Source organism: Engraulis encrasicolus, chromosome 11, assembly GCF_034702125.1.
Source record: "Engraulis encrasicolus isolate BLACKSEA-1 chromosome 11, IST_EnEncr_1.0, whole genome shotgun sequence".
Lineage (NCBI taxonomy): Eukaryota > Metazoa > Chordata > Actinopteri > Clupeiformes > Engraulidae > Engraulis > Engraulis encrasicolus.
In genome coordinates, this window is record NC_085867.1 from 54,512,189 (window position 1) to 54,528,662 (window position 16,474).

The following is a 16,474-nucleotide window of genomic DNA, read 5'->3' on the forward strand; positions in this document are numbered from 1 at the left end:
CTTTTCAATATTGGCAACCATCAGACTGACAGGATCGTTTGATCTGAAAGATAAAGGCAGACATTTTGTAAAAGGGATGAAAAACTACTAGTCCATTCAATAGTGCACAATGTAAGAATATATTTTCCATGAATATGCTTTCATACTGTACATGTTTCTGTATGGCATGTCAGTGCGTGTCATGTTAAGTCTAGTCTCATAGAGGTTATTGCGAGCTGGAACAGCTTTTAGAAGTCTGACCTGGAGCACCTTTCTTCATCGTACTGCCGCTGCAGGTTGAGAACTTCACTCTGAGAGGTTGTCAAGGCTGGAGGGAGATGAAAACCACATATACTCATCTTTCACTTTCACAGTAACCTCTTCGATCAAAGGAGATCAAAAATGTGATTTTTCACAGAAATGCATTTCTTCCAGACAGGTAGCTTTGGAGGTCTATCTGCTGTCCATCTAATGAATAATGCTTATGGAAAGAAACAGAACCCCTGAATACGGTACATGTATACCTTCATATTTATTGTTATACAGAGGAAGAAACATTGAAAAATAATCCCAGCAAACCCACCCATCCATCTCTAATGTCGGGTATTATCTCTATTAAAAACAGTAGCTTGTATTGATGCTTTACAGGAAAGGCATTTCAGACAGGTGGCTTTTGCATGTCTGCTGTGGTCTCCTCACCTGACTGTAGGGAGCGAATCCTCTCCTCTGCTTTGGCCAGCCGAAGGGAGAAGGGCATCTCTGTCTGGTCATGGCTACTGGCAACAATAACCACAACAGACACACAGACAGACAAACAGACAGACAGACAGAGTTTACTGTATGTGCAAGAGCAGACATAACACTCCAAAAACCACATGTGTAATCTGAGTGTAGTGCTGTGCTGCATTCGCCAGTGACTGACTGAGGCTGGGCAGAACAAGGCGATGTGATGTGATGCGATGCCCACAGTATGGACTCACCGCTGCTGTGTCTGGCATTGATCCCGGTGCCCGCTGGGGTCAACTGGGGAGGAGGGGGAGGCGGGCGATTGCTGACTGGGCACCATCCTCTCCTCTGGGTCTTCTTGCCCATCTAGGGTAAACAACACAATGACACAGATGCTACACTTTAAACATTGCGGGGACACACAACAACCATTTTGACAAACAGAAGAACTTGGATTGATCTTACGACATTGCAGCATCAACAGGGAGATTTGATAACACCATGCTTTAAAGTGATACAGTACCATTTTGGAAACAAGCTCATATTACACCTCCCCTTGAGTTAAATAATTGATTTTCACCTTTCTCCTGTACTTCCAGCTAGGGATGCAAATTATCAATTAATTCATTAATCATTAGTCGATAGCCTTATCGATCGACTTACGATTAATTGATAAGCGGCGTTTTCCCCCCGAATTCTCAATGTTTCTCGAAAAAAACAAACACTAAATCTAAAAATGTAACTAAAAATTGAGATTAAATGCCACATTTGAATTAATTCTATTTCAATTCTTTAATCCAAAGGTGATTTAAATATTCCCACTATTCACGCCCCTCTTCACACACTCTTCACAGGCCCATTTCACCTGGATCTCTTGTCAGTTGAATTGTCGATTAATTGCGATTAATGGTTTTTTAATCGATTAATGCATTGATCGATTAAAGTCGATTAATCGATTAATCGTTTGCATCCCTACTTCCAGCCCTTCTCCGAGTATGGCAGTGTAAATTTCACTTTCAAGCTAGCAATTAACATTGAATTCGATGAGACCAGCTAGCCACGAGTTGGTCTCATAGGATTCAATGTTAATTGCTAGATTGGAGGTAAAATTTCAGAGAATTATCAGAGAACGGTTGAAAGTACAGGATCAAGGGTAAAACTCAATAATTTAACTCAAGCAGAGATGTAAAATAAATAAGCTTATTTCAAAAAATGGCACAGTATGGCTTAAAAGATTCTGCTTCCTACTGACATTTGAAGACTGTACTAAGAAACATTTCAGATACTACTTCAATACTTTTTAATATATTTGTTCCTCCATCAGTCTTCATGGCAAGGCAGGTCAAGGAGGTAATATTGCTGTTAATATTGCTACGCAGTGCTTCTGTACGACTTGTCAAAGGGAATATGAGATATGCCAAGGACGTAACTTAGTACCTAACCCAAACAGAAGAAGAGCCCTATGGCTGTGTTTCACTAGCAAAACAAAACCATAAGAGCTTTACCACCTGCCCTGGGTTGACATACCCAGATCAGCCACTAAACCTGCCATAGCACCTACAGTGGGAGGCTAGTTAAGGCTTTCGCCAAAGACGGGTCCTGACCTAGGCAAGATGACCCATTGAGCTGTCCATCCAATTGCCTGCTGCTGGCCTTGCCTGCTGCCGCCGCCGCCGCCGCCGCTCCTGCTGCTGCTGCCGCCGTGCCATGGGAGGGGAAGGGATCCTGCAGCTTCATCTGCCTCTCTTCCAACATGGGGGTGGGCCCAGGGGGAGATATGGCTACACACAGAACAAGAAGCACAGGAGAATCACACATTAATTCATGTTGTCGATGCATGGGACAGTATGAACAGTACTATAATCAGTGGCTGTCGTCAGGTCAAACACACCAGTATTCTATAGTACTGCTTTTTGCGTGTATATGATTTGTAGTGTTCACAACATTTGTAAGTTTAGTCCATAAGAAGAAATTGACTATAAAGCAGGAGGAGATAAGTGTTATCAAACATCAAGCACAGAGTAATTACAGGCAGAGAGTAGCACAGATGCAGTGGAGAAATTAAAGGTTTACAAGAGTCAACATTTGCCAAAGTAAAATTCCCTAAAAATATACAGTACAGTATAATTTGGCAACCACTTGTATAATCCAATTCTTTGATATGCAACACACATGTAAAGTATTTAGGTATACTAGGCTTATATTCATGTATAAAACGCACATGGAGTTTATGTACTATATGTATTCAGTACTAATGCTTCAATCTGATTTGAGTCTGATGATGAGCACACACGAAGGGGAAACACACATTCCGCACTGCTCAAAAGCTCCAGCAGGGGGCAGCTTTGCATCAGTTAATATGAGGAGAGTCCATCTTGCCAAGAAATTGAACACAATAACATCAATGAAACAATCTCTCAGAGCACCCCAAGATTAAACTGCCTCTTCTCAGCAAAAAAGCACACTAGGGCAGGGCAAGCAATTGAGAAAGGGTGTGGGTGTGTGTGTGTGTGTGTGTGTGTGTGTGTGTGAGTGTGTGTGTGTGAGGGGGGGCGAGATCAAGCCCATTGAACTGTGTGTGTTAGACATGGGGCTCAAATCAATGGCTCGTCGGCCTGAAATGTTATTGCTGGCCGATGACATATTGAGTATTGATAAGCGATGGGTTAGCGTGAGTGCTGACTGGCCCGTGATCTCACTCAGCATTAGGTCACTGCCTGGACATGTAATGACTTCTCAGCAACTAACCACAATAAACAATGTGGTGTGTGTGTGTGTGTGTGTGTGTGTGTGTGTGTGTGTGTGTGTGTGTGTGTGTGTGTGTGTGTGTGTGTGTGTGTGTGTGTGTGTGTGTGTGTGTGTGTGTGTGTGATGGATGCAAGTATGTTGCGTGTGTAATGGATTCAAGTAAGTTGCATGTGTGCCTGAGTGTACTTGAAGAATGCATCTGTGGCGTGCTTGAAGCAAATGAATGTGAAGGCTAGTCTGAAGTAATTCCAAGACAGATTAGATTTCTGTCTGACATTTAAAGTGTCTCTTGTAGTCGCTTCTTTCTGGTGTTGAGGCGGAATTGGAACATTTACATTCTACACGCAAAAAACAGCAGTACACAGAGCGCTGTTGAACTTGACCTGACTAAAACAGCTGATCAGAATCTAAAGATTGCCTTACCTGAGACATCCACTAAATCTGGGTACACCTACAAGAGGGCAGCCTTTACCTTGTCCTGCAGAGAGAAGAAGTGAAAGAGGAGGGGTTAGGGCACACTCCACACTTGGAAAATAGTCACTACACTGAGCTTGAAAGTCCCTTTTTCTTTGGATGAGGAACAAAGTCCAGTCACTCAGAATGTTGTACTCTTTGGATAACATGAGCTGGGTGACTGAGAGTCCTCACAGTCAACTTGCTACTGAAACAAATTCAATGTCTTGAGGTAAGATAATAGCTGAAGTGCCGCTGTCAGATCTGTAGACTCTGCTGGCAGATATGGGATCTGGATTATCGAATTCACAAATGGTAAAACTCAATTGTTTAACTCTTAGGGTGGGTTGGAAAATGAGTCTTCCCTTTCCTCCATTTCACATTGGAGAGATGAGGTTTGATGGAAGGAATATGTTATGAAGAGTCTAGACTGGTAACTATTACATTCTGCAGTGATACACGACAAGACCGCAGACACCATCCTACAGGCCTGGACTGGTAATCTGGCAAACCGGGCATTTCCCGGTTGGACAACAGCCCTAAGGGGCTGATGCAGTTGAGGCTTTATGTCTTTCTGTAAAGACTGGCCCACAATTTAGAGGGCCATGCAAAAATGCCGGACCATTTTTTTTTGGCCAAACCAGCCCTGTCTATTCTATACACTTAAATGAGCGGGCAGGCACCACTAAAGGATAGGTCACAGCTTTACAGAGTGAGCTGACAATATTAACATTCAAAAAATTCTATAAAGGGGTGGTTGACGTGATGCCTTGTTTTTTCGTGACATTGGTTAAAAACCTACAAAACTGTTATTTTTCCTTTGAAAAACAAATGTCAATGAAAGAAGATGTGGTACATTATGTTTCATATTAGTCTTAGACGAGAAGAAACATTTTTGTTAAGATTTATGTAAAGGTTTATATGTCAAATATCCTGCGGTGTGACTGTAACATTAATGAAACCTGGAATATAATATGTATATAAATTAACCAACAACATTTTGAATATTGTATCAAGCATTTGGCATGATTGCATAAATATTAACGTTATATTAAGATATGTGAATGTGAAAAAAACTCAAGACAGTTATATTAACTACAAGTTCAGTTTCGTAACACAAATTGCGTCCTGTGGGGTGAGATGTATGTCAATGTTTGTGAATGGGCAGCTGCAAGGCCAACTACAAGGGTCTTAAAGACTGGCTCCTAACCAGTCAGTACCTCAGTTATTGGAGAGTGCTGTGGAAGTTTAGGTGACTATTAACCTCTTAATATGTCTTCATATTGCAATGTTTCTGTCACGCAGTGCTTAGGTTCATTTTATGTTGTCCTGTGGTGTGACTGCTCTTATAGAAGGAAAAAAAGTCTTTTTTATACATGAAAACACATATTAAGATTAAACACAATATCATTATCAAGTAGAGGTGCTCCGATTGCTCGGCAGCCGATCATGATCGGCAGATAATGGCCAAAAATAGCCTGATCGGTGATCGGAAAAACATGCCGATCAAAAAACCGATCCAGAGATATTAAATTCCTCACGCAACCATTTTGCCTTTATACACCTGGCGCTGCCTGCATGTAGCCTAAGTGCTGGCTCTGCACAGCTGCTGCACCAAAATAGGCATATTTACTTGTCTTTAACTTTTTGGAATTCCCTCCTTCATTTTCACCATTTATAATCATATCTGCATCAACAATGATCTGATTTTCCGATCCATGCGCCGTTTACATGACGCTTGTAATTTGCGAATGACGTGTCAGTCTCGCCATGTTCGCTATTTTGAGTTACAGCATGTCAGCACGCAACAACTAAACATTTCCAAAACAATCATCAACGGTATTGTTTTTAAAGTTGTAGCCTAATGGACAGCCAGGTCATTAGTTTGTAGTCGCTGCAACACCAAACAGCAACAGAGTGCACGGTGAAACTCAATGAGTCTGTGCAGGGAATTCTACAATCTATGACAGTGTTACAGAGAAAGAGCTTTCCCCGCAGACACGCTGTGTTGTGCGTGTTGCCTGTTCTTTCAAGTGAAGTTTTTTTTCTTGTTTTGTGTATGTAGAATCTCAAGTGTAATTTGCGACAGACTACTTCTCGCCAGTTAGCCATTTTACGTTATAACCTGTGTAGTTGCCTCGGTCAGCACGCGACAAGTTCACGTTGTCCGCACAAGCATGCCAACGTTATTGTTTTCAAAGTTGTAATTGACAGTCAGTCGATTAGTTTGATAGTCGCTGAAACGCCAAACGGCAACAGGTGAGGGGAGAGGGAGAGAGAGCTCAGACTCACAGAACAGTCGCGGAGCTCTGCAGCTGTGTGGACAGTGAGTGACAGAGAAGGGAGGGGCTCTCCTCACGCGGCTGCTCATTTAAAGCGACAGGGTTTTTTATCGTATGCAGAAGACGAGAGACTGAGATCCAGGTGTCTGAGCTTCAATTCAATCTTAAATAGTTTAGTAATTATATGCAATAACTTATAAATTGATTAATACTGTAGACTTACTTGTAGGCTATATTACCAACACTAGTCTGAAAGAGCTAAAAGATAATAATAATAATAATAATAATAATAATAATAATAATAATAATAATAATAGCCTAATAATAATAATAATAATAATAGTAATAGCCTAATAATAGGCCTACATTGTGAAAGCGACATGTGCAAATTAAGATTGATTGGTTTATGGCCAGAAATGGTATTCAATAAGGATAATTAATAGGCTATTAAAAAAATAGGAAATAATTTCTGTGATCGGCAATGATCGGTGATCGGCAGATAAAGATTTTTGGTGATCGGTATCGGTGATCGGGCCAAAAAAATGGTGATCGGAGCACCTCTATTATCAAGTTAGCATGAGCTCAGATGTCAGTCATGTATACAAAAGGATTAAAATGGCCATAATGCAGTGAATTTCCTGTGATGTGACTTCATTTTCCTGCGGTGTGACATGCCTACGCAATGTGTTGATGCAGGACACATTTTCCCAAAAATGGCAAAAATAAGGCGAAATTCCACGGACCACTAAGTGCTTTATTTTTTTCTATTTTTTTCCAATTTTTTCCATCATTTTTTTCAGGAATTGGAAAAACTATTTTTTGTGTGTGTTACGCCCTTAAACGTCAACCACCCAAAGGTTTTGAGCAGATGATCAATAAGCTGTACTTAAAACTCCACAAGCGATTTAAATTTTACAATCACAATTTTCCAACACATCATACAATCAACTCCTGCCAACAATCTGGAGACAAACCAGAGGGTTTTTTTTGTTAAACACAATCAAGAGATATTGTCTCAGCGTATGTAACATTTTATATCCGATGGACGCCAGACTTATGGTAAGAGCACCCTGCAATTTAGCATCAGCACCATCCAAAGAAACAGCCGTTGTTCTCTTGATTGCAGGGTTGTAGAGGTGCTGCAATCACAGCTCTGTTTGTTAAAAAAACTGTTTTCATCAATTCAGAGAATCTGTGAAACCAACTTTGCAAGACATGGCGGCTTTGTCTCTGTAGTTTTGTCTTGACAGACTCGAGAGCTTTTCAGCTTGATGATGGCTGGTTAGGACAAGCTCGGGACAATCACAAACTCTGACAACAAAAAGAAAGAGCGAAGGCTTGGTTTTGGGATCTCACAACATCTAGTCTATTGACTGCTTGGTTCATGACCTAACAGTATGGTGGTGACAACTATCAAAAAAAAGGACGCATGGCCAGATTATTCATAAGGGCCAGTGGCACAGTGTCCAGAGCACCAAGCATTTTCCCCACCAGTGAGGCACCTGTGAGTATGTGTAAGTACCTAGTTGCATCCCATTAGCTTGATATAGTCCCTGGCGGACTTCTATCTATGGGTATCTGTGTTTGTAGTCAAAAACAGGTTAAGGGTAAATCAAGTGTATGAAATAAAATATTCTCATTAATATATCTGTATTTTTGTACTTGATTTACATATTTGCATTACCTGTATTACTTGAAGAGCTTGAAGTGTTAACCTACTCAGAATTCATCTTTGGTGCAATTATTCTGATGTGGTCCTGTCCTTTTACGTTAAAGGATAACTTCTGCTAATGGGTGGTTGACGTTTAAGGGCGTAACGCAAAAAAAAAAAAAAGTTTGTCAAATTCCTGAAAAAAATGATGGATAAAAATTGGAAAAAAATTGAAAAAAATAAAGCACTTAGTGGTCTGTGGAACTTCACCTTATTTTTGCCATTTTTGGGAAAATGTGTCCTGCATCAACACATAGCATAGGCATGTCACACCGCAGGAAAATGGAGTCACACCACAGGGAATTCACTGCATTATGGCCATTTTAATCCTTTTGTATACATGACTGACATCTGAGCTCATGCTAACTTGATAATGATATTGTGTTTAATCTTAATATGTGTTTTCATTAATAAAAAAAAACTTTTTTTTCCTCCTATAAGAGCAGTCACACCACAGGACACCATAAAATGAACCTAAGCATTGCGTGACAGAAAGATTGCAATATGAAGACATATTAAGAGGTTACGAGTCACCTTAAACTTCCACAGCACTCTCCAATAACTGAGGTACTGACTGGTTAGGAGCCAGTCTTTCAGACCCTTGTAGTTGGCCTTGCAGCTGCCCATTCACAAACATTGACATACATGTCACCCCACAGGACGCAATTTGTGTTACGAAATTGAACTTGTAGTTAATATTACTGTCTTGAGTTTTTTCCACATTCACATATCTTAATCTAAAGTTAAGATTTATGCAATCATGCCAAATGCTTCATACATTATTCAAAATGTTGTTGGTTAATTTATATATATATTATTATATATTGTTTCATTAATGTTACAGTCACACCGCAGGAAATTTGACATATAAACCTTTACATAAATCTTAACAAAAATGTTTCTTCTCATCTAAGACTAATATGAAACATAATGTACCACATCTTCTTTCATTGACATTTGTTTTTTAAAGGAAAATAACAGTTTTGTAGGTTTTTAACCAATGTTACGAAAAAACAAGGCGTCATGTCTCCCACCCTAATTTCAATATGCTGTTGTATTGCTCATGCTACGCTTGACTTGTCAGTACCCGGTGATGCAGCATTTTTCGACTCAGCCCTTTACGAGATCCGAACTATTCTAATGGGGGCAGGCTTTGTTTACATAAAAAACTTTCAATAACATAGGCCTACTCCAAATATTATCCCAAAAGGTATCGCTGTTTGCTAGTTGTCTGCTGATGTTGCATAACCTTTTGGAGGTTACTGGGAATAAATCAAGACTTTTTTTAAAATGTAAACAAACGCCTGCCCCCATTACAATGACCAGGATCTCGGGAAAGGCTGAAGAAACAAAATTCTCAGGTACTGACAAGTCCAGGGTAGTGCGAGTGTGGGGGAAGTTATCCTTTAAGCTTACTTCCTGTATGTCACTACCTGTTTTGTAAGTCACAAGTTTGTGAATGGAAGAGCTGGGAGTCAATGACTGCGCAAGAGTGATGTAGCATTCCAAGTTCAAGTGTAAGGTCTCAATGAAGTAAGGTTGAGATGAACGTGTGTTACATTTGTTTGATTAAGAAGAATGTCAGCTTCAACGGCACAGTCTCTCTACCACCTAAGATAGTGTGTGAGAGAGGGATGAGGGTGGTTGGCTTTTCAAAAACAAATGGAAAAGATCTGTTAAAATATTGTTCAGTATCATCAATAATTTGCAGTCGCCATATTTGAAGAAGGTGTTGTGTGTACCCATAAGAACTTGAAAGGTAGAGTATGTAAGAGGACGGTGGCCAGAGTAGGCATTGCAACTGCGGTGTCCATTCCCAAATGTGATCTTTTCTTGAATATTTATTGGGTAATAAGAGATAATATTTACTGAAATTGATGGTGGTGAGAAATACTCATGAAAAAGACAATCTTTGTGAATAGGCAGCATAAATTATGGAAGTAAACTACATCATGTCTGACTAACTTTGCAGCAGCAAATCTTTTTCTGCGTATAAATGATGAAGTAAAAGTGTGAGCGGCTTGGGAGAGAGTGAGACTCGTTCAACCCAGTGAGCTCGACTAACTATTAACAGACAGGTTCATTCAGTTCGTTAACTAGTCTGCATCAAGTCTGTGGTTTAGTTGTTTGAACTGCAGGCAGTCAAGGAAGTTGGCTCCAAGTTAGAAAAAATGTACAACATTGGCAAGCTCTTTGCATCCATCCACATAGAATAAGCATGGCCAATATTTGTTATGATGACCTTGAATAATGTATTCATTAGCCCGCATGTCTTCTGTCGGTGCAGGGCCTTTGTCTAGTGGCCACTGGGCCCCATTGTCAATTGTTTACCGATCATAGATCTACGCCTCTGAAAGTAATCAATGAATATCATTGTGATGCATCTGGTGATAAATCGCATGCAACTAGAACAATAAACGCAATCTCGAGCGCTCAGCTGCTGTTTCTGAATGAGATCAACCACCTAACTAGAAAGAGGTGAAGTGTTTGGCCAAGGGCACGCCACCATAAAAACCCAGAGGCATAATAGGACTAGCCTGGCCTTAGCCCTCTGTAAGCTTACGCTTAATTATCATTTCCCTAAAATGGGGGAGGGGGTTGCAGTCGAGTGGATTGTATAGTCTTGGCAATGGCCCATTATGTTACGGTCAAACATGAGTGATCTAACCAGAGCCAATCATTCTAAACGTCAAAAGAATTCAAACTTTTCACCTGCTTAAATTGGTGCTCAGTTATGCAGCTGTGGACTCCTTGTTCAACATTAGTACGAGGGTATGGTAAGATCAGGCTATATTAGGACCCTCTCATTCCATTTCCTTGAGGGGACGGCACCCAAAATATTATACAGCCGTGTGTGTGTGTGTGTATGTGCGTGTGTGCGTGTGTGCGCGCGTGTGTGTGTGTGTGTGTGTGTGTATGTGCGTGTGTGTGTGTGTGTGTGGACTCGTCCCTGGTTAAGAGGAACCATGGCAACGCCATGGTAACCATAAGGAGCAGGGGGCTTATGGCATCCTAGGAGCCACCACGTAACGCGCTCGTGTCACTCAGGATGAGCGTGCCGCCTAAATGAATAAACATGTCCATCTGACAAGCCATGTAATTATGATTAATGCCTAATGCTGTCTGCTCCTCAGTCCCACTGAGCTTTACATTGATAACACATTCACTCCTCTCTTCCTCTCTCTCTCTCTCTGTCTCTGTCTCTGACAAAAGCGCACACACATGCGCATGGCACACACATACGCACACATCACAAAATGTGTAAGCTGCTACCGCGCGCGCACACGCACCACAAAATGCACTTGGCAGCACATGTTAGCGTATAGATCTAATTATGAGGGGCCTGTAGTGACAAACCCATAGCATCCATATGCAATTACACAACCTACAGAAAACTGTCTGGACACTCTCAGTCAGTCTGTCAGTATGTCTTTCTGTCAGTCATTGTTGAGGCTGGCTGGCTGGCTGGCTGACTGGAACCCCAGTCTCGTCTGGACTGGAGGAGCATCATCGTTGGCTGTAAGTGAACACAACACAACATGCCCGGCTTCATCACATTTCTCCAGCATTATTGATTTCCCTACCCATTGCGTGGAGGAGAGAAAATGACAGAATAACAAGAATCTGCTGAGAGCACTGATGAAGAAAATCTAATTATCTGGCCCGGGGTGAAGGGGTGTAAAATATCGCTGTGGCGCGCTGGGCTTAAAAACCATTGCTAAAGGATGGAGAAACAATGGGAAGTGGTATTTCTCCCCCACCTTCGATTGGAGCCCTATTGTCTGATCAATCCGCATTCATCACTACCAGGCACCCGGGCCCACGTAAGCAGTCTGAAGCCTTTAATGGAAATAAAATTGATACGGACATCGAGACATCAAATCCCTCCTCCCGCTATAGGCAAGCGGAGGACATTCTGCGCTATCAGTAAGCTCTCTCTCTCTCTCTCCCGCCCCACACACACAGCATCAATATTAGTTAGAGATCAAGTAGGAGGGTGTAGTGTAGGAGAGCTGCTAATGGAATATTTTTTTTCCATTTTATATGGAATGTTGTTTCGCAATTGCAGTTTGGGATTATGTTTGCAGTAGACTGTGCATACGGTGGTCCTTACAGACCTAAAACGACAATCGGGAAAATTATCACTTTTTACTGAGTGGACATCAGCCTGCTAATAAAAAGCTAAAGGAGGCCAATAACAGTCAGTCCAGGGTTAAAACATCTACCATGTAAACAAACTGAAACTTGACCAAGACTAACAATCACCAAAATAAAGAGTGGTTTATACCACTACAGTGCCATAAACAGATGTACTCAAAAAGACTGTTAGTTTGTATTAGTGATAGTGTCATCTGCAGTCTAATGAGAGTGATGGCTTGTATTCATTATCTTTTTTTTGTGAATCAGCTCCCACAAGGCCCGAGTGCTGGAGGGGGCCCCTTTGGGTTTCCCCCAGTGACCCCATTCATTGGACCTAAACTTCACCTTCCCCCTCCTCTAAATAATCTTAATCGATACAGGCTAGCCAATGACCCCTGACCCCTGTCTGTCTGGGTCATAAGGGGGGTGGTGGAGAACAGGGCTGCGACTGAGCGACTGGTTGGTGGGAAAATAGGGGGAAGGGTGGTGGTCCGTGCGAGGCAGCAGCCGGGTGGGTGGAGGTGGGTGTGGGTGCGTCTGGTGTGTCCCTCCTAACGTCCCAATGGTTTTTTGGGGACGGGCCAAACATCTGACGAGAGGTCATCTTCGCGTCATCAAAATTATACAGTGCAAAAACGATACAATGCACAAAGAGCTGACGGACAAAAAAAAAATCAGGAAAGACATTGTGTCTTTCATTTCAGATAAACATGGCATCCATCTGATGCCCTGCAGTGCAGAATACACAGAGCTGTATATCTGATTACACGTCAATCAAATCATGCATTAGGCTATTTTATGGATCGCTTTGGGTGGAAAAAAATCTGCAATATACTGTCTATCCTCAGCAAGTGAGCATGAGGATGAAGAACAGCAAACAGTCTTCTACGACAAACTGAGATCTCTCTTACCGGAAGCCTCTGTGTAACTCTAGTCCCCCTGCATGGCTGAGCGAGGACAAGCCCAACACAGAAAGGGCTTTCAGACGGTCTGCATTTAAACCAATCAATAAACTCGCGATCAATACGCCCCCTCAGCCGGCTATGGGCCTTGAGGGAAGGGGAAGGGGGGGGGTGTAGTAGGCGGTAGGCGGCTTGGCAGGCAGGGGCGGGAGTGGGAGCGAGCGGGCGAGAGAGGAGTGGAAGTGAGAGCAGGGGAGGGAAGACGGAGAGCGGGAGAAAAAAAATCAATAGCAGCATAATCAATGATTCAATTCATCAGTCATTTCATGCGCGCACTCCCCCATCCCCCACCCTCCATCTCTCCTCTGTCAGCGGGCACCTCAATCAATCAGATCAATCGATCAATGCGTCAATGCCCCCACCTCGAGCAAGACAGCTGCGGGAAGCGTCAATAAATCAAACCAAACTCTATCTGCTGTGAATTCCAAACTTCTTCAGCTACAAAACAGCGTTAAAACAGGAGTATACAAATGACCTCTGTAGACAGACAGCAGAATAGCAGGTGTGCCTTTAAGGTATAGACTCAGTACCGGAAAGGATTATTCCCCCTTTATTTAAGATTAAATTAGCAAAACAAATTGTGTAGCTCACCAAACACAAGTTGGTCAAGCTGTTTGCAATCAAATTGGTGGCTTCCCCATCACAGACCCATTAACTTACTTTGCTGCAAGCAATTTTAATAGTTAGGCATCCACATCCTGACTTGTGTGGTTGGATGCTAATAAATATCTTACTTTTTGCAATCTATTGCACAGCATGAAGTTAACTTCCCTTTTCAAACTGGATGGTATTATTCAGAAGTGTTCGAAAACACATTTTCTTAAGTCTGAGATCCATTGCCCTCTTCAATATAACCTCAGATTTCAGCAACTGTGCTGACTGCTGCTGTCACCGGCAAGCAATGTCACATAACATAATAAATCCAATAAACAACTCATTAAGTGATGACTCGCATAACAGTCTAGATTACTGCAAATTGCATTATGTAGATGAGTCTTCCCACTTCCCTAACTAATTAAATTAAACAGGGGAGCATGTATTTGATGGTGGATTCCCCCCTGTTTTTGAGATAGTTTCACTTAAATCTGGCAGCCATCTTCAACTTTTCCCCTGCTCCTGCCTGTGTGTGTGTGTGTGTGCGCGTGTGCGTGTGTTTTCAGCACATATTCATACTACGTTACTACTACTGAATTAAGACTCGATCCCCCTCTCTCTCTCTCTCCCTCTCAGGCTCTTTGGTCTAATAATAATCAGACATTCTGTGCACTGAAGTCGGATGATGTGGTGGAGGAGGGAGGGAATCGATGCTTTTGGTTTGATGTTGTGATGGAACAGTAATCAATGCTTTTGGCTTTGAGAGTCATCAATTTATAGACCGCCCTATTCCGTCCTGTCCTGGTAAGAGCACAGCATGACCAAAAAACAACCTCACTCCACTCACACACGCACACACACATACATACATACACCAACACAACTAAAAAAGAAAATGTGTTTCTGTGGGATGTAATATGCAGTAAGCAGATATTTTTCCCTCAGCGTATATATGCAATTCTGATGAGTATCGAGACTGACTTCACAACAGAACACAAATCCATTCATTTATCCCCCTTCCAAAGAAAACCTACATCTACCATGAGATCTCCATGGAAACCAGACACGATTAGTTATTCTCAACTAGGCTAGCTGTCTGGGCCTTCAAATTAAATGGCTTTGCCCACTATAGGCAATAAGGTGTAACATATCCGTAGGCTCATAGGACACCAAAATAATCAGAATAATAACTGAATAAACATAACCAGATAGTAAAGTAAAATCATTTTACCTTTTCACGTGGATCAGCTCCTCTAACGTAGGAGAACATACTGCCATTTAGGAAGAACAGCATATAACATTTGACAGCTCAAATCAACTAAGGTTCTTTGTGTGGGTAGACAATGCATATGGTGATGGTGTTGGGGGGGTTATAAACTCAAGTCAGTCTGGCCATCATCTTCTCAGACTAATCAGGGGCTGGATCCTCAAGGATAAGGTACTAGACACGCAATGGTAGCAGAGCGCTTTAAAAAGGCCAGAAAGACCTGGCTTCAGTCATGTCCATCCAGACTTGGTTAGTAAGTAGAGGTGGAAAAATGAATAATAAATGAGCCATTTTAGCAGACCTTTAAGTGTGTCATTGAAAATAAATTATTTAGCCATACTAATTCATAAATGTGGTGAAGATAAATTAAGCGTCTTCTGTTGAAAAGAGACTAGTTAGCAAATCTTGACTGATTATTGAAAATGAATGAACTGCACCAAACAAACAAGACATTTCTGTGGTTTTATGTGCTTTTTGCCATTGATAAATAGTAAATTGCTGCATAGGCTACAGGCTCATGGCATGTAAATGCAGCTACTAGTATGCCGAGCTCAATACTGAATTAGGTGGACCTGAGCACATCCATCATTGCTTTGTATGTGCTCTCTGAGAATGTCTGGAGATCAGCACATTTGATTGCATTGATCTATTGATTGCATTGATTGTTCCCAGACTTTGATCCCATTCAGCAGATGGATTGGATTGATTTTTTCCCCAGTACTGATTTTTCCCCAGTCACCATGGCAACCAGGTTAAAAAGTGACCCAGTGTGACCTAGGCCTATTGAGTCTGAGGCAGTAGGAAAGTATAACTATAAAATGCATACAGTTAATAGTGGATGTAACCTGTGTATATGACCATGGGTGTAGCCTGTATAGGTTGGACAGTTGGCTATTCCTTTAGTAAAGTCCATTTGCCAGCCAAACCATTTAAGAAGTCTACAAATGCCTTGGGCCCATCTAATAATTTAAATCAATCAAATACGCCATTTCCAAGTAGCTATAAAGGGCTGTGTAGACCTATGACATTAAACTTTACAAACAAATTATGCAATTCCGTCCATATGATGCAATTCAATCAATGTCACCTTTTAGACTGCAGTTGTAAGATATAACCATTTTGATATGCATTGATATCAAGTATAATCCTCAACAACCAGCACATCCCCGTTGTTAATAGTCTTGCTTTACGAAATAGGTAACCCACCACAACAAGCATCGTTTGGTTTGGTATGTCACAGCCACCACACAGCTGATTATGTCCTCGTTTGTAAGTTGCTTTGGATAAAAGCATCTACTAATGCTATGTAGCCCTACTTACAATAGCCCATGTTCCATCTTCCCCAAATATGTCAAACAAGCATGGAACTGAGGATGATGATTGAGGATGATGATTGGATGATGATTGATGATGATGCCTGCAACATAGAACTAACAGGGAAATGAAATGTGGCAAATAAATGGGATTGATCCAAAGTTGTGATGATGAGATAGGCCTACCAACTTGTCACCATAGGCCTGGAGGTTTACATACATATCCCAGGCATATGTTTTCAGTTTGCCTGACAATACAATTAACAGTTGAACAGTCAACATGGAGTAGACAGACATTC

At 41.6% G+C, this 16,474-nt stretch overlaps 1 protein-coding gene across 1 annotated transcript in view; it reads right to left on the minus strand.

The window, feature by feature from the left end:
• Nucleotides 1-227: 227 nt before the first annotated feature.
• Nucleotides 228-16,474, minus strand: part of LOC134457800 (homeobox protein cut-like 2) — a 17,603-nt gene continuing 1,356 nt past the window's right edge. The window contains exons 2-6 of the mRNA XM_063209770.1: nt 3,877-3,931; nt 2,310-2,486; nt 960-1,071; nt 679-752; nt 228-307 (exon numbers count right to left, since the gene is read on the minus strand). Coding sequence (XP_063065840.1) covers nt 228-307; nt 679-752; nt 960-1,071; nt 2,310-2,460 — 417 coding nt within the window. The 5' untranslated portion in view covers nt 2,461-2,486; nt 3,877-3,931. The remainder of the gene's footprint in view (nt 308-678; nt 753-959; nt 1,072-2,309; nt 2,487-3,876; nt 3,932-16,474) is intronic.